Genomic DNA, 24,288 nt, shown 5'->3' on the forward strand with positions numbered 1-24,288 from the left:
CACACACTCACACGATCACCTGACTCTGCACACTCCACTTTTAGAAAGCAAATCACCGGAATATTGATTTCACCTGCGACCACCCTTTAGCACACTTTATCCTGCTTTACAATGCATTTTTTTCCTTGCCCTTGCTTGCCTTTGTTTAGCGACTTTTTTTTTTTTTCATGCATCTCCACTCTGATTTTTCGTCTGCCCTGAGTTACTGATTACATGTGTTTAAACCAGAGGTGGAAAAAGTACTGAAAAATTGTAATTAAGTAAAAGTACCTTTACTTTGCTAAAATTCTACTCAAGTAAAAGTAAAAGTACCCATCTAAAAATCTAAAAAAGTACTTAATTTAAAATTCACTTTGAGTAAAAGTTACATAGTTACTTTTAATTATTTGATGTAAAAAAAGTAAAAACAAATCATAAATGAAATTGTTTTTAATGAACTATTATTCCACATAATAATTTGGATCGTTCAGGCAGGTATTTGTTCAAACATTTTCAAGAACAAGTGGTATAGGTTTCTATCATCCATTTTTTTCTTTACAGTTAAAAGTTTATGGTCATATAGGCGACTGTAAACATTTGTTTATAGTTTTACAGACAATTGTTTTTTTTCCCAGCATTTTATTTTGTACTCAGTAATCGGGAGTTTTCCAATGTAGTGAAGTAAATTACTTGTGTTAAAATGTACTTGAGTAAAAGTAAAATTACCTATTTTAAAAACTACTTAAAAATTACAAATTACTCATAAAATCTACTCAATTACAGTAACTTGAGTAAATGTAATTCATTACTTTCCACCTCTGGTTTAAACCTGTACTGTTACCTGTTTATGGTATGTTTTCTCCATATAGCTCCTGTTCACAGGTATTGACTCTGCACACTTGGGAAAAACTTTTTGTATTACCCCTTTTTCAAATAATGTCTGTTAATGTATAAGTACTGCCTGATCATCACAGTTTACTACTTATTTTATACTTATACTTATTTTTCTCAGAAAAGTTGCACAAACAATATTTATTAAATTGTCTGGGATTATTTCGTATCAGTATTTTAGTCACATTAAATCACAAATAAAACAAAATACAAATCAGTTTTATTATGAATGTAAAATTTAAAGTAGATGAAGTAATTCACAGTGCACAATAAGGCTCCAGAATCTAGTAGAACGTCTTCTCTGGACAGCGGAAACAGTTACTCCATCAAAATCAGGATAAACTCTTTTAACAGCCTTTATTTCAGAGGAAACACTGGTTTCTCAGGTGTTATCTATATAACATATTGTCCTCTGGATTTCTCAATACTGCATTGTTAAAATCGGGTCAGAGCAGATACTACACGATCTGTCAAAACAGGTTGTGTTGTTGTTATTGAAGATGTTCCTCATTGGTTATGTTTCACAGGGCTTTTTCACACCTGCTGTGTTCAGAGTGGACCGGTTGTCACTTCCTGTTATTAAACTGTTTCTGGTCTGGTTTGTTTTGACAGGTGTGTACACTCCCCCAGCTCCGCACTTCGCACTCTGTAACTGATCCTGTTCTCTAAAAATCGCAGGTCACGCTCTCCAGCTGAACTCAGATCTCTTTTCTCAGGATAACACTTTCCGTGAAGCAATGCAAAGCCGAGGTTTATTTCACTACAGAAAACCAGTGATTTACATCTACTGAAACCTAAAAAACACCTTTAACTACATTCTGCTTTATGTTTATTTAATTTTATTACAATTTAAAACTAATGGTGTCAATCGATTAAAAAGTTAGTCAGATTAATCATGACAATAGTCTGCGATTAATCACACTTGTTTTTCTTAAGAAAAGTTTAAGCAAGTTTTCATAGTGAATACTTAGTGAATATGTAAATGAAATAATGTATGTAAGAAATGTAAAATGCAGTTCTATTTAAATTAGTGGTGTCAATTTAAATACTAGTATATATGTTTGAGGGGAAATAAAATCAACAGGGGGCGCTGGAATAAAGAATGCATGTGTCAGTCCTAATACTGCCAGCTCTGGACTCCCTCTCAATTCCCAGCATGCACTCACACTGGACTTTCCTGACTCTGCTAATCACATGATGCTACAGCGTTCCCACACCCAAATTCTGACTGTGCGCACCTGGTCTGTTTTGTATTACTACCCCTCTGTTTCCTCTGTTCATGGCCGAGTATTAAATCAAGTTAGCTAGATCTTAGCAAAACAAATACAAAATATACTATAATGAACTTTCAAATATATTGCTATTATGACAGTATGGACGTTTTTTTTTTTTATCGTGTCAGTTGTTTTTGTGGTATTATTATGTACGATACAATGTCACACTACTACTGAAATGTTTCTGCCAGTACTTTACAATTATTTTACAGCACATCTACTGCGATTTACTGTATCGTGAATTACACCATGTTACTTTTATTTAACAGTGCCTCTACTGTATAATATACTGCAATTAATTGTTAGAATTTAAAATAAATACAGAACCCACCTAATACATTTGAAACAACAGTTTGCACTAATTTTATTAGTATATTAGTGTATAGTTGATATCATATGTGATGAACTGCACCAGCAGGTGCTTCATTGCAGTTCTCAGCCAGCGTGAAGTAACACTTTACAGTAAAGTTAATGGTAACTTGTTCATAGGACCTACAACACTGTGGCCAGCCAGATGGTGCTATGGTGGCCCCTTTTCATTGCTGTTTGAAGTTGAGTTGGGCCTCTTAACTCCCCAAATCATCCAAAAGTACTGGAAGGAGCTCCATCATTCCAGAGTAACACAGTAACACTAGTGCATTATACCCTTCTGGCATTAGGCATGATGCCATCAGGTTCATGTTTCCTCATTTCCATCATCAGATCAGTCTTATTCTAATGCCAGTACTTCATTGCCTCTACAGTGACGAGACAAGCTGTATATCTGTGCATTTGCACATCTGTGTCAGCAACTGGTGCAACTTATCCTCCTTGGACCTGGGTTGGGTTGTCCAGACCACAACACTAAAATTTGCTCTACAAAGGCCTGGTGTCCTCTTATGAGGCCATTATACTGCCATCTAGTGGTGGCAGAAGAGTTTAAGATTACGTTACAGATTTGATTTTGTTCAGAAATTTAAAATGAACAGTTAATACAGTAAATGTTTATGTTTTTTTTACTTTGTTATGTCTTCATGTTGAAGCAGCACTTCAAATGAGCCATATTGCTCTCAGGGGCACAATTGTTGCTTCCACTTCTGTTTTGCAAAAAATAAAATAAAATGCTCCTGTGTTCAGGCACAAAATAAATGTTTTACGCATCATTACTAACTGCAACTTCATTATATTCTATTAAAATATAAAACTAAAGTCCTCATATGTGGGCACATTATTTATCTCGGAAAATACTTATTAATTCTTGGTCTTTAAACTAACCAGGTGGCCAATTATTGGCCCAAATATAAAAAAGAAATAAAAAATGCATGCCAGAGTTTGGGTCTTAGGAGTTTAAATTGGCTGAATGCATTCATATTAAGTCTATGACGTATTGGAAGGGAGCAACCTTCTGAATCACCCTAAGAAACAAAAAACACACAAATTTATCGTCATTTCCAGGCATTAAAATTGTAAGATCCTCATTTTGAGTCATTCTCCATTGTTCTTGTGTAGGTTATCATGCATCCGCTGACTCAGAATTCCCGGCTGAAACCTTATAATCCTCCTAAACGTTCCTGATTCCTTTGATGCCGAGCCCAAATCTGCCGCTCTACCCCGTAATCCCGCTGCGTGGCACCGCTGCCAGGCGAAGACTGGGTTACAGAGTGTTTAATGGGCCTCTCACCACCTTCCTCAGCTCAGCGGGGGGTAACAGGTCAACATTACGCAAGCCGGCAACTGCTGTGACACAAAAAACCTTAGATCTTCAAAACAGCAACTTTACAGGAGAAAAAATCATATTACTGTATTTTTTGCACTATAAAGTGCACTTAAAAAAATCAACAGTGCGTTTTATAATCCAATTCACTTTATGTATAAATTGTACCAGTCAGGTTATAAGGCGCAGTAGAGCCACGCCGCTGAAGTCCAGCTTTATAAAGGAGTTTCAGTTTAGTTCTCTAGGCTAAAACAGTGTTAGCATTAGCCGCTAACTGCAGCACTAGCTCTTTCACCATTCCGAGGTGAATATGTCGGACTGTAGTCTGATAGTGGTTTGTTTACCATGTTAAAACAAGCTACGTGGGACGAAGAGCTAGCCTAGCTATTAGCGCCTTTGCTTACTGAAACACTCAGGGTTCTCAGTGTAGTGTTGTCTTGTGGCATTTACTTACGCTAAGCACTGCTAACCACGGCTAGCGCTGCTGCTAACCGTGGCTAGTGCTGCTGGTACTGCTAACCACGGCTAGTGCTGCTAATAACTGAGGCTAGTGCTGCTGCTACTGCTAACCACGGCTAGTGCTTCTGATAACTGTGGCTAGTGCTGCTGCTACTGCTAACCACGGCTAGTGCTGCTAATAATTGAGGCTAGCAGTGCCATCTTAAAATCCCATGCTTTTTATGTATGTAAATAGACCAGAAAATAGACATTTTTGATAGTCTTCCAATTCGTCCATTTTTCACTAAATCCTGACTAATATAAGCTCAAAATTGTCACATTTATATCACAAGACAATTCATAATATAACTGACATGCCAAATGCCACAATGTGACAGGATCTACCTGGTATTATCTTCCACCCAGAAGGAATCCGCTCACAGGAATGAAACTTGGTGGGTAGTTGTACCAGCCAACACAAGGCGCGCTGCAATGCTCATTGCTATCCTACGCCCCATCAATAGTATTATTTCTACGCTTTGCACCTGCATCGATTAAATAGCAACAGTGTTTCTGAATATATCTACACACACATTTACAGTACATCAACAATAAACAGAATATTAAATAAAATAACGTTGTTCCTATCAAATCACCTGCTCACGTGCCTAAGTACTGCACCATTAAAATAGCAATCTGCCAAAGTCAGGTGTGCGCTTGACTCTTAAAGGGAATGACAAGTTATTTACATTCATTGTTAATTAAGATAATTATTTTATGCCTTTTGCACATTTTGAGCCACGCAAAGCATCTTTTTGGCACCCGCATGATAACCAAACACACACTGACATGTCCTAAATCAAGCTATGTGGCAGCGCAGCATCTTCAGTGATGAGTTCCACTTTTATTTTGGTGGAGATCACCAACAAATCCATATGTGGAGGTACCATGGTTAGCACCAAGACCAACGGTTTGTTGAACACATTTTATATGATGCCAGGTCATCCTCTGTCTTCTTTACACTTTCTTTACACTTTAACAGCCAACATTACGTTAATGGGGTTGTGCAACCAATTAATCTACCTTTACTGAACACACACTCCAGTGCGCAACTCCGACAGGACAATGGAAGTCCCCATAATGCTGCTGGTTTAAAAGCTAGCCTTGAAGACACTACAGATACTATACCTATACTATACTATACTATCATCGAACACGCTGATTTTTTCGTGAACGTTGAACTGAACGCAACACATTTTTTTAATAAAGAACTTGAATGTGAATTAGTTCACAGTATGTGTCATAAACGGCAGACATCCCTGTAAATTAACGTTGGAATTTGTTTTCCATTGAAAACTGAGTGACATCTGTTTTCTCTTTTCAAATGCAACGAGAGAAAGTTCCTCCTTCCTGTATTATTGCTGGTGCCGCTTAAATCATGGATCACCAGACAGAAATGGTTTTGACATTGTGTGCTCAGTGCATTGCGGGCAGCGTAGTGTCCGGCTGAGAATAGTTAACATACTGGCTAATTAATGACATACTGGATACCCGTGATGAATTGCAGCAGAGCGGGGTAGGCATAGCAATGCCGCGTAGCAAGCAGCGACGAGAGCGCGGAGGGCTGGAGGAGAGAGAGAGAGAGAGAGAGAGAGAGAGAGAGTGACAGACCAATGACGAGAGTGAGAGAAAGCGCTGCAATAAAAAAAAAATACATATTTCATATTATATATTCTTTTTTAATTAAATGCTGGTAGATTATAAGTATAGTACTGGTCTACCTTGTCTGTACTGCTGCACGTTTCATCACCTAAGAAGCAAATTAGCAAATGTCTACAATGAGCAGTTTCAAAGAATGTATAGTGATTTCTAGCTCGTAGTGTGAAAAAAAAAAAGATTTATTTGAATATCTCATGAAAAAGTTAAATGAACTGAACTTTGAACTAGTTCAGAATTAAAATTGTGAACTTTGAACGTGAACTGTTCACTTTGAGCATGTATGAACTGAACTTGAACTAGTTCAGAAAAGCTGTGTACTGGCACAACACTGATTAGGAACCTCTACAACTCTCTACATGCTGAAAGGTCTAGTGTTACACATGCATTACACATGCATTATACACTACTTCTGTATGTGTAGCTCGATAGATATGACCAAGAGCTTTGTAATCATTTTTATTCCTTCTGCTTTTCAACTTTCATCTTCCTGCTAAATGTCATTGCAATCCCACACTTCTTTTTGAGTGCAACTTTCCTTTTGATAAAATAATCGGTAACACTTTATAATACTGTTCCATAGTTAATAGGTAACTAAGCAGTAACTAAGCAGTAACTAATTAATAGTGCTGCATTAACACCTAAATATTTTCTATTAACTACCAGGGAGTACTGAATAATTACTCAGTAGATAGTACTGAACTAATGATTATAGTAGTTCACTAATAACTCCACAATAATTACTGAGACTTACATATCTCCCAGAGAACTACTTACTAATTATGTCTCCTTTATAATAACTATTCATTATTTACTGCTCAAATCAACATTAACTACTGAAAACCCTTACATCCCACCTGGGGAACTATAGATCTAAATCAGGCATATTTGAGTTAAATGCATAATAATTGAAGGCATATTTGAATTAAGCAAGTGACACCATTTGTAGTAGTGGTAACCTTAATTACCTTATTATCCTCAGTTCCTTCCAAATATTAGCAACATATAGTAAAATACTTCAGTGTGTATTACTCTGCATAACCATCATTTTTGGAAGAAAAAAACAACATTATAACGTAATATTATTGCATAGAAGACATTGATGAAAGTTCTCCAGAAGGCATCTAAGACTCTAAGAATGACTGTAAGACTGTAATAATGTAACAATCATTGCTTTAATACTAGGTTTCAGCCTTATAAAAGTGCATCTTCAGCGTTTGCAGTCTCACAGAGATTTATTTGACTGCGCATTATTAGGGTAATTACGGTAATTTCACAGCGGACGCAGCTCTCCTGGTCCTTCGTGTAAATTCTCTGCTGTGCGCTGCTGCTGCTGGAGGAGGAGGATTAAGAGAGACTCTGCTGCTTTCATATTTCTGTATTTGATTGAAAATAAACTATTAATCAAGATATTGAGATCTTTTCCAGCTGATTTTACCCCCGGATCAGATGAGGACTCTTTGTGGGTTGTTAACCAGCTGTGTTAGCTAGGTTAATTGTGTTAGCTAGTTTAAATGTGTGTGTGTTAGGTAACTAGGTTAAATGTGTGTTATTATTATTATTATTATTATTAATAATAATAATAATAATAATAATAATAATAATAATAATAATAATAATAATAATAATAATAATAATGTATATTTCCCTTTATAATACTGTGACATGATCTGCAGTAACTCCTAAAGAAGAACACAGTAACTCCTCAGTAATTAGTAATTAGTTAACATTTTTCTCACTTTATAATACTGTGGTATGATTTACAGTAACTCCTAAAAAAGAACACAGTAACTCCTCAGTCATTAGTAATGAGTTACCATGTGCTGCTGTTAACTCCCAAAAAAAGAAGACAGGGACCCCTTATTAATTATCTATGAAGAACACAGGGATGCCTAGTTCGTTATCTAACACAAATATTTATTCATTTAAACATGATTTCCCCCAGAATAAGGATGTAGTGTGTATGTGTATGTGAGCCATCACTTCTACTGAGCACATCTCCAGGAGGACTGAAGAAGAGCACAGGTTTAGAATAAACACCTGTAACACACTGACAGAACATTACAAAAGTGGGGGTTAAGCAGACTACTGCACATTTCAGTGTATCTAACATTTGGAAGATATTGAGCATACTAAGGTAAGTAAGGTTAATATATGATAAGTGGTATCACTGACTTTAATATCACCACTGATAGAAGAACCTGCAGCAGCAGCAGATAAACACACTGATAGAGGCTAGCGGTCCGGCGCTGTGGAATTACCGTAATTACCCTAATAATGGGCACTAAAAGTCTGTGAGACTGCAAGGCTAAAGATGAACGTTTATAAGGTTGGTGCTTAAAATTAAAGCAGTGACCATTAAAACAAAATTGAGTACAGTCAGTCTTAGAGTCTTCTGGAGAACATAAATAATGTCTACTATGTAATAATATTACGTTATAAAGTTTTTTTTTTCTTTCAAAAATGGGGTTTAAGCAGATTACGACACATTGTAGTATTTTACTATATGTTGCTAATATTTGGAAGATAATGATGATAATAAGGTAATTAAGGTTACTACTACTACAAATGGTGTCACTGGCTTCAAATATGCCATATATTCAAATATCACCACTGATAGAATAATTGTTTGTGTAGACTGATTTAGATCTATAGTTCCCCAGGTGGGATGTAAGGGTTTTCAGTAGTTAATGTTGATTTGAGCAATAATTAATGAATAGTTATTATAAAGGAGACATAATTAGTAAGTAGTTCTCTGGGAGATATGTAAGTCTCAGTAATTATTGTGGAGTTAATAGTGAACTACTATAATCATTAGTTCAGTACTATCTACTGAGTAATTATTCAGTACTCCCTGGTAGTTAATAGAAAATATTTAGGTGTTAATGCAGCACTATTAATTAGTTACTGCTTAGTTACTGCTTAGTTACCTATTAACTATGGAACAGTATTATAAAGTGTTACCAAATAATCTTTACAGTCTATACCGCATATTTGAATCCTGTGACATTGCAAAGTTTTATCATCAACCTTTCATCTCTTTTATCTTTTATCCTTTATACTTTCTCTCTGCTTCTGCAAGCAATAACCACAGAGGTCTGGTACTGCTGAAAGCGTTGACTCCAGCCCGTTCCAGTGTCTTTGTAGCATACAGTATTTGTACAGTGTGTCCAGAAATCGATGGCGCTCTGATGAGCCCTGCTCTGCTGGGCGCTGTCTCTTTTGCGAGGATGAATGCTGTTATTGTTTAAGTAAAACGAGGCGTGTGTTTGCATCCACGGCCCGCGGGCGCCGCAGCCCCATCACAGCCCCGATATAACTCAGCCTCACTGGAGATGGACGGGCAGTAATGTGCAGCAGGCTATTAATATTGATTTAATGGCAGCCCAGTTAATAGATTCTGAAGAGGAGTGTTGAGCTCTCTGACTGCAACAGTCAACACACGCTGCCAGCGCGGGCCAACCAGGGCGGGGCGCGCCGAGCGACAGAAATAGAGACATCCAAAATCTAATTAAAATTCCTTTTCTTTTCTTGTATTTTTTTGTTGTTTTTTTGCCATTGTAACATGTACCTCCAACCCATGCCATTGTTTTCACACCCTTCCAAAACAATTTGAACCTTTTAAAAGAGAGCGAATGGGATGACAGAAAGGTTATTTGGATGCAGAAAGCCTCGGCGTGCCATCAGGCTGGTTCAGAGGAGGTGAATTGAAAGCTGTGGAGCTCCATGGCAGACTCTCGCTGTGAATAAAGTGAAGCTCTATGGGTTCGGTTCAGTTAGAGTGAATTGTTTTGTAGCAGCGTCGACTTAAGAAGTCGGGAGATGCTGCTGTGTAGTTGCTGTTGCTGTTGTTTTAGTTCTACATGTGTTTCTGTATGTCTATATTGTCGCTGTCATGCATAAACACCATTTCGTTGCTGTCCAATGAAAAATGTGCATCTCCAAAAAAGCAACTTCACGAAAAAGAGATAAAACTGTCTAACTTTCAATGGAAGTCAATGTAAAAAATATATATATTTCAGGTCATTTTAGAGAATTTCTATTGGTCCAACGATAAAGAAATGTTGACACAGTGTAAGGTACAGTTTGTGCGTTCACATTATGTAGTAAACTAAAAATTGTCAAAAATGGGGATGCATGTTTTTCATTGGACAGCTCCAATATTCTATATTCTACATTGGCAAATAAGTTTATCCAGCTTTTTTTGTTGTAGTAACTGTCTCTACTGTCTATAGAAGACTTTCTACAGGGATTATGCTAGAAAGAAATAAGCAAATAATACTAATAACTATGGTTTTTGTCTCGCTGACGTTACTGCTGACATTGGAAAGACCCATACCTTCCAGGCTGCATTGATGACATCACAATGACCCCTAGATTATAGGCGGCACTGTTGATATTACAGTGGTCAATAAAGTGACATACTATACTGCTTACATCACAATGACCCATTGGTTGTAGGCATTCTTGCTGACATCCCAGTTACACAAAGCAATACACTGCATTGAGTATTTCACAGTGACTATATACAAAAATATAAAATAGACAAAATATAAACTACACACATGTTTTAGGGACTGCTCTGATGACATCACAAAGGTGCATGAAGTGACAGACCTTACGGTGGCCTGTAAGTCATAGGCTTTATTGTTGAAATCCAGTGGTCCATTGCACATATGCATATTGCACTAATGATATCACAGGAGCCTCTTAATTGATAGGCTGTACTGACGACATCACAATGACCCATATGACAGAGACTTTATTACTGACATCAGAATGGTACATGAAGTGGCCCATAGATCATTTACAGTACTCTACTTTTGAAATCTAGTTGTCTGTAGGTCATAGGCTGCTGAAGTGTTGACATCACAATGGTCCATGAAGTGACTGCATATAGTGATGACATCACAATGACCCATAGATTAGAGGCTATATTACTGACATCACAATGGTCCAGAAATTGGCCCATCAATCATGTACCCTATTTTTGAAGTGCAGTGTTTTATAGGTCATATGCTGCAGTGATGACATCACAATGGTCTATATAGTGACAAGATATACTGATGACATCACAGTGACCCATAGATCAGAGGTGTTATTACTGACATCACAATGGTGCATAAAGTGACAGTCTATACAGTACATATGACATCACAATGACCCATAAGTTAAAGGCATTACTACTGACATCACAATGGTCCATTAAGTGTCCCGTAAATCATATACTCTATTTTTGAAATGCAATTGTCTATAGGTCAGTATGTCATAGTCTGCGCTGTTTACATCACTATAGTCCATACGTCATAGGCTTTATTGTTGTAATTAAATAGTTCATTGGACATATGTTGCACTAAGGACTTCACAGTGGCTGCACGGTTGACATCACAATGTCCATTAAGCGACAGGCTATACTGATGACATTACAGTGACCCACATATCAAAAGCGTTACTACTGACATCACAATGGTCCATTAAGTGTCCCATAGAACATATACTCTATTTTTGAAATGCAGTGGTCTATAGGTCATAGGCTGCTGAAGTGTTGACATTACAATTGTCCATGAAGTGACAGGCTATACTGATGACATCACTGTGACCCATAGATCAAAGGTGTTATTACTGTCATCACAATGGTCCATAATTTTACAGGCTGTACTGATGACATCACAATGGTCCATAAAGCGACAAACTATACTGATGACATCACATTGACCCATTGAACAGAGGCTTTATTACTGACATCACAATAGTCCATAAAGGAATCAACTCCACATTAAATCTGTCCACACAGCTGAAAATTAAACCTCCTCTTTGTTAATAAAAATTGGAATATATATTAGAAATTTAAATACATCATTTTTTCTTTTTTTTAGGACTTAACATAACTGCAGTGAGCAGCGTTTCTCTGAAACTGTTGTGTGTCCTCATAACGCAGAGCTCATAAATATTCCCATAAGCGCATGGTGTTGCAGACCTGTTGTTCTCAGCCTGGAGGCACGAGATGTTTGCCTACAACGATACATAACCTTATTTTTCATATTTTTTTATATTTTCAGAGACTTTTCCATAAACCCCCCCAGGCCAGTAATAACACGGTAAAGGTGAGGGAGGTGGCCGTGTGGATGAGTGAGCTGAGGCTGAGCTAAAAAAAAAAAAAAAACTGGCTAGAACAAGTGGCAGCATAATGTAGCGTTTAGCCAAACTAGCTTACTGGAATATTCTTTCACACAGTAACTAAACTACTTTTAATATCTACTGTGTATACATTTTATAGAATGTTTACTATATTAGCTAAAGCAGAGAACCCGTTTATTGGCTGCTTTCTGCTAAAAAAAAAAAAAAAAAAAATATCCAAAAAAAATGAAAACTGTGATTAAAAACCAGGATTATTCCACCAAATATTGATTTCTGAACTCATTAAAACTGTATGAATATGAACTTGTTTTCTTTGCATTATTTGAGGTATGAAAGCTCTGCATATTTTTTGTTAATCCAGCCATTTCTCATTTTCTGCAAATAAATGCTCTAAATGCCAATATTTATATAGAATGTTTACTATATTAGCAGATAACCCACTAATTGACTGCTTTCTGCTTTCTGTGCCTGATTTTGACTCTGAAAAGAACTGTAAAATAGCATTTTAGACTCGTTCTTCTTTTAAATATACTCTTTTACTTTTTTTTCATTTTATTGTATTTTATTGTGCTTTTTTAAGCTATTTTGCTCTTATTTAGTTTATATGTCTTATGAAAAGTAAACTGTGAATTTTAACTGTGTCTAAAAAATATTGTGTATAAAAAATGCTATACAACTCTCCCCTCCAAATGTTCTTGGAGGTAAAATACCTACTAATATGGGGTTGAAATACTCTTTAATTACCTTAATCCACCGTTGAAGTCACAGTGACCTATGAGTGACAGTCTTTCTTGATCTATTCTGATTTGACGTGCAGTTCTTTGATTATTGTTAGAAGTCTTTATGCAAACAAAAAATGTTTCTAGGGGGGTTGAATACATTTGGGCTTAAAACCGTTTGGTGAAACAATTGGTGATTCTCGCTCCTGGGCTCCCCCTACAGTCAGAAGGTGTAGTTTATGCTTTGAGCATCACTAAAGCACGCACTTTTCACATGCACTTCTGGACAAGCTGAGAGATTCAGAAGCGACATCTGAAATGACAGAAGGTAGAGTAATATTTTACACTTGAAGGATTTTATACTAATATGAATGACTGGTGTGGGCTGCTGATCTCTTTCTCTCTCTCTCTCTCTCTCTCTCTCTCTCATTTCTCTCTTTCTCTTCCTCTCTCTCTCTCTCTCTCTCTCTCTCTCTTTTTTTCTCTCTCTCTGGCTTCCTTTTGTTTCATTCTCTCAGCAGCCCCAGGACTTCCCGCCCTTAAATGGTGTCTAAAATAGCACACAGATTCCCCTACCCTGTGTGTGTGTTGCTATGCGCATGACAATGAAATATAGAGAGAAAAAGAGAGAGAGAAAGAGAGAGAGAGAGAGAGAGAGATAAGTGCTCTGTTTCTCGCTCTCCTCTTTCGAAGCAGAGGATTTTTTTTTCCTTCTTATACTCTCCGTACATTTCTCTGTGTCTCTCCATCTTTTTCACCAAACTTAGACGCAATTAGCCAATTTCATCAGCACAAAGTAATAATGAATGAGTCATGTTTCCTTCCATTTATTACAGTTTTTAAAATAAACTTTAGATGACGTAGAATTGGAGCAGTAGAGTAGGAGCAGCATCAAAGCAATGATGGATATAAAGAGATTTACCTCAGTCTGCTCTGAGCAGAATCATCTTTACACTCATTTACTGTCTTTTTGTAATGAGTCTCCCTGTTCAGGACAAGCAGCGCCCACCTAATAAGGACTGAAAAATTTTGTCGCACACTGAAAACATCCACCCAACATCTGGGAGTGCAAACACACTAGACAGTTCTGGGAGAGAAGTGTAGCACTATTTTTCCCATCAGCTTTGGGTTCAGCATTTCAGAATATCTAAAGCAACAGCTCTGTGAATAGATCGGATCGTCTATAGGGACAGTCATTACCACTCACCAGCCAAACATTCCATAAGAAAGGGGATCACTATTGCTTTATACAAGATATGCAGAGTATAGGGTAGGGTATAGGTTAGTATAGGTAAGTATAAGGAATTAAGGGAATATAAGGTGGTGTGTGGAGTATTATAGATAATATAAAAAGTATAAGATAGTAAATTAAGTAAATGTAATCAGTGTAGTTTTGGTTACTAAAATAACTATTAATAGATAAAGATTAACTAAAATAATTATTAAAAAGATAGATAAAAATATAAGTTATGCAATTTCATTTTATTTTATTTTTTAACATTGTCATTAGTTTAGGACGATCTTTATTCTGAAATTTCCCTGCTGTGTCTTTTTGTTTCCTCCAGGCTTTTTTTTTTTCATGTTCTCATTTTTTTCAGAGACTACATTGGTGAACACATTGGTTAAGATAACCCGATTCAATCTGTTAAATATATAGGTTAATTAATTACAAAACAGCACAATATTGGTTGGTATCCTCATATACAACATTGCTGAGGTGTTTTAAGGTATTTTTGCTGCTTCAGAAGAGTGGAAGGTTTATATTTTCCTGAGTTTCAAGAGCTCCGATTGTTTTTTTGTGATGGTTCAACTTTGATGGCGAGTCAGTCCCACTGGATCCTGGAAAGCTTCTCTACGTACACAACGAACTTAAGCTACCACCTTGGAAACTTTTAATTGCAAATAATTAATCTTAACGTTGGATACAGATAAGAACACGAACACTAATACTACAATAATACTACCCGGTTAGTTGTGGCCCAAAGAGATCTCATTTTTTTTATTTTTACCAGCCAAATTGTTTCTTTGTTTTGTAACAAATCTACAAAAACTACATTTTCCTTTATAAACTTACTACTGGATTTGCTAATTGTCTCCCCCCTTCTTACGAGCCTAGATGGTATTTTAGCCTGTTATTTCGTTTCAGAGCTTTTGACTTAAACTAAACGCTACATATAGGTTATTACAGACTAGTATATTCAAGTTTTAAAAAAGTCAGTATTAATTGGCTATGGAGTGGTATAGGTTAGTAGAAGATGTAGATGAGAGTTTAGTAAATACAGGGATTATAGAGTAGTATGTGGTATATATGGTTGTATAGTAGAGTACAGAATACTAAGTCTCTCAGTTGTCAACAAATGCATGTAAACATGTGAAAAACGTGTTCTTTAGGGTGAGAGCAACCAGTGAATTCCACTTCCTGGCAATTGGAGGAACTACTTTAATTTCTGATATTAATGAGATTCATTTCTGTTATTAATGACAGCCTTTGAAGTTTATCCAATAGCTATTGAGTTATTAATCGCTTCATCTTAACCTTGAAGATAAGAGGAGAGCCTTCTTTATTTTTTCATCAAACAGTTATTGGATTCATCATATAAACACAAACCTCTCTCTCTCTCTTTCTCTCTCTCTCTCTCTCAGTGTGTTAATGTAAGAGTGTGATTAGCGCAGCTCCTGGTCCTTCACCCATAAAGCACAATTACACTGCACAATTAAGTCTGCAGCATCTGAATGTGATTCGCTCTCTTCAGCTAATTTCCCTGCGCTAATTTAATAAATACACATACTGCTTTAACACACACACGCAAACATACACACACACACACTCATCCTCCCACCAATTTCTAAACTCAGCCTCCTCTAAACACAACTCTCTTAAGTGGGTGGAAGTGTGTGATTTGTTTTATATGTGTGTGTGTGTGTGTGTGTGTGTGTGTGTTTGTTTGTGTGGTTGTGAATAAATCAGATAGATAGATAGATAGTGGTAATGATGGTGACCGGCAGTGTCTGGTTAGAATTGTCCGTGTAAACAGACTGAAAGGGACTTTGGCAGAAATCACATCCACTATCAATGAAAGAAACCCCGCCCACATATACCACAGGTCAGTGCAGCGTTATTTGGCTTCTGTTGCACTTGGCAAAAGTCATGGGACACAATAGTAGTTCCTGTACCGTGACTTTTTTTGGATCTTGGTATATTTGGAAGCACACACACACACACACAAACACACACACACACACACACACGCACACACACACACACTCTTGCTGTAATCATGTTAGAGCTTTCGTGCTGCAGCTCGAACCTTCACTCCTCTCACCACTGATAAGCAGTGGATTTAAAAAAGCACTTTACACACGTGTGCGCACACACACACACACACACACACACACTTACACCCATACAAATACACACACACACACTTGCACACACATACACATGTGAAGCCCTCAGGAAACAGCAGTTTTATCTGTTTATAGCTGTTCTGCAGCTGCTGTACAACAGGTGAACCCGGAACCAGCCGACAAACATGATTAAGCAGGCTTTTGCATTTCTCTGACTTTATTGGTTTTCGGAGGAGTTTGAATGCGTGTGTGTGTGTGTGTGTGTGTGTGTGTGTGTGTGTGTGTGTGTGTGTGTGTGTGTGTATGTGTGCGCAGATTTAATTGCTGTTTCTTTTTGTTCCTTATGTTTGTACTTTAAACAAATAAATGGTATGAGATGTGTGTATAAGTGTGGTTTGTGTTTAATAAGATTATCTTTTGTCAGTGTTAACATTTAATCTTACTGTATTTCTTTTTATGAAAAAAAAGGTTTGTGGTATTTTAGATTTGCCTTTATTTTTATAAAATAATTAATCGTTAAATAACTATTTGTTCTGATACTATTCTAAAACTATATGTGATTACTGATTACTTCATTTATAGTATAGTAGAGTATAGTGCAGTGTAGTATAGTGTGGTTTTGAGTGGTATTGTTCAGAACAGTGTAGTGCAGAATAGTATAGTATAGTATAGTATAGTACAGTATAGTTTAGTGCCATTTAGTGCATTATAGTGCATTATAGCATAGTACTGTAGTCATGTGTAGTACTACAGTACACTGTAGTATAGCATAGTGCCATATAGTGCGTTATAGTGCCATATAGTGCATTATAATACATTATAGTGTAGTACTGTAAAGGACAGTGTGGTATAGCATAGTGCCATATAGTGCATTATAATACATTATAGTGTAGTACTGTATAGTACAGTGTAGTATAGCATAGTGCCTTTATAGTGCATCATAGTTCATTATAATACAAGTGTTGTATAGCTGTATAGCCAAGTGCCATAGATCATCACAGCAGTGCTAATATTACATGTTATAGCACAAACTTTAAGTGTATTATTGTGATTATAACCCAGTTCCATTATCACTGTTTATTAAACGATTTAGAGGTAAAGGGGACGAGAAAATACGATCACTACGAGAGTTAAAATATTTCCATTGCTGCTCCATTCCCTTTGTAGCTATGCTGTTTGGTTTGTAAGTGCTGCATCATTGCTAGGTTAGCTGTAAGTGACGGAGTAATACATGGAGAGCTTTGGTTACAGTACATTATCCGCTGATAACGGCACTCATAGAACGCCTTTCAGCCAATCACATTGCAGGGTTGGAACTAACTGTGGTATAAATTAGCATAGTGCCATATAGTGCATTATAATACATTATAGTGTAGTACTGTATAGTACAGTGTAGTTTAGCATAGTGCCATATAGAGTATCATAGTGCATTGTAATATAGTGTTGTATAGCTGTATAGCCGAGTGCCATAGATCGGCACAGCAGTGCCAATAACACACGTTATAGCACAAACTTTAAGTGTATTATTGCGATTATACCACAGTTGCATTATCACTGTTTATTAAACGATTTTGGGGTAAAGGGGACGAGAAAATACGATCACTAAGAGAGTTAAAATAGTTCCATTGCTGCTCCATTCCCTTTGTAGCTGTGCTGTTTGCTTTGTAAGTGCTGCATCATTGCTAGGTTAGCTGTATGTAACGGAGTCATACATTGAGAGCTTCGGTTACAGTACATTACCCGCTGATAACAGCACTCCTGGAACTCCTCTCAGCCAATCACATTGCAGGGTTGTAACTAACTGTGGTATAATATAGCATAGTGCCATATAGTGCAATAAAGTACATTATAGAATAGTAGTCTATAGTACCATACAGTGCATTATAATACATTATAGTGTAGTACTGTATAGTACAGTGTAGTATAGCATAGTGCCATATGTAGAGCATCATAGTTCATTATAGTGCTGTATAGCTGTATGGCCGAGTGCCATAGATCATCACAGCAGTGCTAATATTACATGTTATAGCACAAACTTTAAGTGTATTATTGCGATTACAGCACAGTTCCATTATCGCTGTTTATTAAAATATTTTGAAGTAAAGCGGACAAGAAAATATGATCACTACGAGAGTTAAAATATTTACATTGCTGCTCCATTCCCTTTGTAGCAATGCCGTTTGGTTTGTAAGCGCTGCATCATTGCTAGGTTACCTGTATGTGGCGGAGTAATACATGGAGAGCTTCGGTTACAGTACATTACCCGCTGATAATAGCACTCATAGAATGCCTTTCAGCCAATCACATTGCAGGGTTGGAACTAACTGTGGTATAATATAGCATAGTGAAGTATAGACTGGAACATTGAAGTACAATATAATATAGTATTCCATAATAGTGTAATATAATGTATCACAATGCATTTTTATTTGTATAGCATATTATAGCATAATGTAAAATGTATAATAATATTTTTATGTGTGTGTGTGTGTGTTTATACAGACTTGCTGGCAGTGCCGAAGCACCCGTACGCTGCGATGGAGAACTGGGGTCTCAGTGTGTTTGTGGAGCAGAAGATTCTTTTGGATCCTGAAGTTTCATCTTTCTCCTACCAGATGGAGCTTACCATGGTAGTGGTGCACGAAATATGCCACCAGGTACAGCACACACACACACACACACCAGAAACACACACACACACACACACCTCAGTGATTCAAGTCTCACATCCAGATGGGAGAGTTCATTAGGGGATGAGTGAGTTTAGTATCCAAATGTTGGCGTCACATGATCACTAATCCAAACCCAAAAGGGGATTTTGACTCATAGTTTAAAGCATACAATAAGCAAATATATAAGAATCAAAGTGCAAAGTACTTAGTTAAAAGTAGTTTGGTTTGTGTAGTAGAGTGTACTATATTGTAGTATAGTGTAGTATAGTATCTTAAGTGTGTGGTTTCATATGGTCTTATGAAATGTGAAAAAGTTTGGTATAGAACAGTTGTGCCATGTTGTGTGTAGTGTAGTGTAGTGTAATGTAGTGACACATGTACTGTGGTGTAGTGCCATGTCGCATCTCACCATGCAGTGCCGTGCAGTGCAATGTAGAGATGTGTAGTGTTGTGTCGCGACACAACTGCGGTTTAGTGTCGTGCCGTGCCATGCTGTGCAGTGTAATGTAGTGTCATGTGGTGTAGTGCCATTTTGGGTCGTGCCGTGTAGTGTCGGTATCTGTCGTGTGGTGTAGTGTAATGTTGTGCATTTTAGTGTCGTGCCGTGCCGTGCAGTCTAATGTAGTGTCGTGTGGTGTAGTGCCATTTTGGGTCGTGCTGTGTAGTGTTGGTATGTGTCATGCCGTGTAGTGTAATGTCTTGCAGTGTAATGTCTTGCAGTTTAATGTCGTGCCGTGCCATGCCATGCTGTGCAGTGGAGTGTAGTGTCGTGTATTGTTGTTTCCTGTAGTGTCATGCAGTTTAGTGTCCTGCCGTGCCGTGCCATGCTGTGCAGTGTAGTGTAGTGTCGCGTAGTGTTGTGTCATGTAGTGTCATGCAGTTTAGTGTCGTGCCGTGCCATGCTGTGCAGTGTAGTGTCATGTAGTGTAGTGCCATTTTGGGTCGTGCCTTGTAGTGTCGGTATGTGTTGTGTTGTATAGTGTAATGTCGTGCAGTTTAGTGTCTTGCCGTGCCGTGCCATGCTGTGCAGTGTAGTGTAGTGTTGTGTCTTGTAGTGTCATGCAGTTTAGTGTTGTGCCGTGCCGTGCCGTGCAGTGTAGTGTAGTGTCGTGTAGTGTTGTGTCATGTAGTGCCATGCAGTTTAGTGTTGTGCCTTGCCGTGCCATGCTGTGCAGTGTAGTGTCATGCAGTGTTGTGTCCTGTAGTGTCATGCAGTTAAATATTTTGCTGTGCAGTGTAGTGTCGTGTAGTGTAGTGTTGTGTCCTGTAGTGTTGTGCAGTGTAGTGTCGTGCCGTGCCATGCCATGTTGCCATGCCCTGCAGTGCAGTGTACTGTAGTGTCATGCAGTTTAGTGTTGTGTTGTGCCATGCCGTGCAGTGCGGTGTAATGTCAGGCAGCCTAGTGTAGTGTTATGTCCTGTAGTGTCATGCAGTGTAGTGTTGTACCGTGCCATGTCACTACAATTATATAATTCTAACTTTAAATGTTAAACATTTTAATGTTTTTAAACGTTTCATTTAAATTCAGAAAAAGTGCAAATTCAGGAACAGAGAAAATGGCACAAGTTAGTAGCGTGAGCACACACACACACACTCATATCTTGATTCCGCTCATGAACACACTCCCTACTGCTTTGATATGCTGTGAGAAAGCGATTAGCTTCACTTTGTTATGAGAAAGTTCCAGCAGGAGTGAAGACCTGCGTCCTGCTGTTCTACAGTAAAGAACATTATTCTGCAGTGAAATAAAGTTTTACAGGAGTGTTTAAACTGTATACAGTACAGTACAGTCGCTGCAAAATTAATAGCACCATTGCTTCATTATTTCCATCCTCTGCAGAGGACTTTTAATTTGAACTGAGGGATTTAGGAAGAAGAGGAGAGGAGGAAAATGTAGATTTCACAGCTGAAAAATGAATATTCACAGCCTAGTGCAAAGCTCTACAACTTTTTGACTGTAAACTCTAAGCATGACATTGTCACATAAACTCTAAGGACTATTCAACCTCTCAGTGCATCATGTACCATTCTGACAGTGATACATTAAATTAAATCTATATAAAGACACAGGAAAGCATTGTGGATCACATGTGAGAACAGTAATCACAGAGAAAAGCCAGCCACATATTGTATTTGGTGAATAAACAAATGCTAGGGATAAGTCAACCCAGATAATGTTATGGGAACACCTTCTATGAATGTCATCTCTATAAGACTCTATAACCACATTCATAACATATAATAATGCGTGCATTCATAAGGCAATATAAACATGGCTATACATATTTATGAAAAATGCATAATCCATTATAGCCATGCTTATTATGCATTATGACTTGTGATCATAATACATTATAAGCTGTGCTTATAATATGTATGTTTAAATAGTATAAATATTTATCATTAATAATCTAGTCCCACAATGAAAGTCTGTCACTTTACTTGGAGCGCACACAGACCTGTTATAATACATTATAAGTGGCTATGACTAATATTACATTCAAGACAAGAATAATTTATGAGCTGTTCAAAAACGTTTCTTGGTTTTGACGTATGACCTCATAAACACAGCTATTAATGCATTATGATGACAATTCCTTATGAATGCATTATAATTTGTTATGGGTATAATTATAGAGTCTTATAGAGATGACATTGATAGAAAGTGTTGCCAATGTTACTATCCTAGCCCTGTACAGCTTAGGTATTTTAAATAGCCAGTTTGTGATCAGGTAGTAGACTGATATTGAGTGTGATAAGTGATGCAGGATGTTTATTTATTTATTTATTTATTTATTTTTAATTTAGAGTAGACTATACAAATGAACTTAAACCTGTCGTTTATTGGGCTGACACACAATGCCAGAGATACCACAGAACACATTACCAAGCTAACAAGCTGTATCAGACGTGGGTGCAACTTAAATGGGTGTCCACAAGCATTTGGACATAAAGTGTATAAATGAGATGAACAGAGTGAGTGATGAGAGAATTCCCAAAATGGACTGAAAGTGTATGGCGTTCCATTCTGTCCGTCACACACTGTAAAACACCACCTTCCCTCGATGGGCCGGTGTGTGCGTGTGTTTGTGTGTGTGACAGTGTGTGCGTGCTCAGAATCCATGAAGCCATTTCAGCCCCATCATAGAGACGTCCGCCAACACATGAAATCGTAACTGTCTGAACCGGAGATCTACAGCCCAGTGTCCGATTTATCACTCCGAACATCTTCCACTCGATTCTTTCTCAGAAAAAGAGAGAGAGAGAGAGAGAGAGAGAGAAAGAGAGACTTTCCTCCCCCCGTTTTTTGAAGTCTATTTTTTGTCCAAATCAATTTTTTGAGATGAAAATTTATGCATGAGCCTGCTAGTAGATTAACCACTGCCTGATTCAGTCCAGATTAACCACTGCCTGACTCAGTCCAGATTAACCACTGCCTGACTCAGTCCAGATTAACCACTGCCTGACTCAGTCCAGATTAACCACTGCCTCATTCAGTCCAGATTAACCACTGCTTGGTTCAGTCCAGATTAACCACTGCCTGACTCCGTCCATATCAACCACTGCTTGTTTCAGTCCAGATCAACTACTGCCTGATTCAGTCCAGATTAACCACTGCCTGATTCAGTCCAGATCAACCACTGCCTCATTCAGTCCAGATTAACCACTGCTTGGTTCAGTCCAGATTAACCACTGCCTGACTCCGTCCAGATTAACCACTGCCTGACTCAGTCCAGATCAACCACTGCCTGACTCAGTCCAGATCATCCACTGCCTGACTCATTCCAGATTAACCACTGCCTGATTCAGTCCAGATTAACCACTGCCTGATTCAGTCCAGATCAACCATTGCCTGACTCAGTCCAGATTAACCACTGCCTGACTCAGTCCAGATTAACCACTGCCTGATTCAGTCCAGATCAACCACTGCCTGATTCAGTCCAGATTATCCACTTCCTGACTCAGTTCAGATTATCCACTGCCTGATTCATTCCAGATTAACACCTGCCTGATTCAGTCCAGATTAACCACTGCCTGACTCAGTTCAGATTAACCACTGCCTGATTCAGTCCAGATTAACACCTGCCTGACTCAGTTCAGATTATCCACTGCCTGATTCAGTCCAGATCAACCATTGCCTGACTCAGTCCAGATTAACCACTGCCTGACTCAGTCCAGATTAACCACTGCCTGATTCAGTCCAGATCAACCACTGCCTGATTCAGTCCAGATTATCCACTGCCTGATTCAGTCCAGATTAACACCTGCCTGATTCAGTCCAGATTAACACCTGCCTGATTCAGTCCAGATTAACCACTGCCTGACTCAGTTCAGATTAACCACTGCCTGATTCAGTCCAGATTAACACCTGCCTGACTCAGTTCAGATTATCCACTGCCTGATTCAGTCCAGATCAACCATTGCCTGACTCAGTCCAGATTAACCACTGCCTGACTCAGTCCAGATTAACCACTTCCTGACTCAGTTCAGATCAACCACTGCCTGATTCAGTCCAGATTATCCACTTTCTGACTCAGTTCAGATTATCCACTGCCTGATTCAGTCCAGATTAACACCTGCCTGATTCAGTCCAGATTAACACCTGCCTGATTCAGTCCAGATCAACCACTGCCTGATTCAAACCAGATTAACCACTGCCTGACTCAGTCCAGATTATCCACTGCCTGACTCAGTTCAGATTATCCATTGCCTGATTCAGTCCAGATCAACCACTGCCTGATTCAGTCCAGATTAACCACTGCCTGATTCAGTCCAGATCAACCATTGCCTGACTCAGTCCAGATTAACCACTGCCTGACTCAGTCCAGATTAACCACTGCCTGATTCAGTCCAGATCAACCACTGCCTGATTCAGTCCAGATTATCCACTTCCTGACTCAGTTCAGATTATCCACTGCCTGATTCATTCCAGATTAACACCTGCCTGATTCAGTCCAGATTAACCACTGCCTGACTCAGTTCAGATTAACCACTGCCTGATTCAGTCCAGATTAACACCTGCCTGACTCAGTTCAGATTATCCACTGCCTGATTCAAACCAGATTAACCACTGCCTGACTCAGTCCAGATTATCCACTGCCTGACTCAGTTCAGATTATCCATTGCCTGATTCAGTCCTGATTAACCACTGCCTGATTCAGTCCAGATTAACCACTGCCTGATTCAGTCCAGATTAACCACTGCCTGATTCAGTCCAGATTAACCACTGCCTGATTCAGTCCTGATTAACCACTGCCTGATTCAGTCCAGATTAACCACTGCCTGATTCAGTCCAGATTAACCACTGCCTGATTCAGTCCAGATTAACACCTGCCTGATTCAGTCCAGATCAACCACTGCTTGATTCAAACCATATTAACCACTGCCTGACTCAGTTCAGATTATCCACTGCCTGATTC

General features: G+C 38.2%; 1 protein-coding gene across 1 annotated transcript in view; it reads left to right on the forward strand.

The window, feature by feature from the left end:
• Positions 1–24,288, forward strand: part of LOC103029429 (thyrotropin-releasing hormone-degrading ectoenzyme) — a 473,221-nt gene that overhangs the window by 194,745 nt on the left and 254,188 nt on the right. Inside the window, exon 5 of the mRNA XM_022671576.2 lies at positions 18,699–18,853. Within this exon, the coding sequence (XP_022527297.2) occupies positions 18,699–18,853 (155 nt within the window). The remainder of the gene's footprint in view (positions 1–18,698; positions 18,854–24,288) is intronic.

The sequence above is a fragment of the Astyanax mexicanus genome, chromosome 2, assembly GCF_023375975.1.
Source record: "Astyanax mexicanus isolate ESR-SI-001 chromosome 2, AstMex3_surface, whole genome shotgun sequence".
Taxonomy (NCBI): domain Eukaryota; kingdom Metazoa; phylum Chordata; class Actinopteri; order Characiformes; family Acestrorhamphidae; genus Astyanax; species Astyanax mexicanus.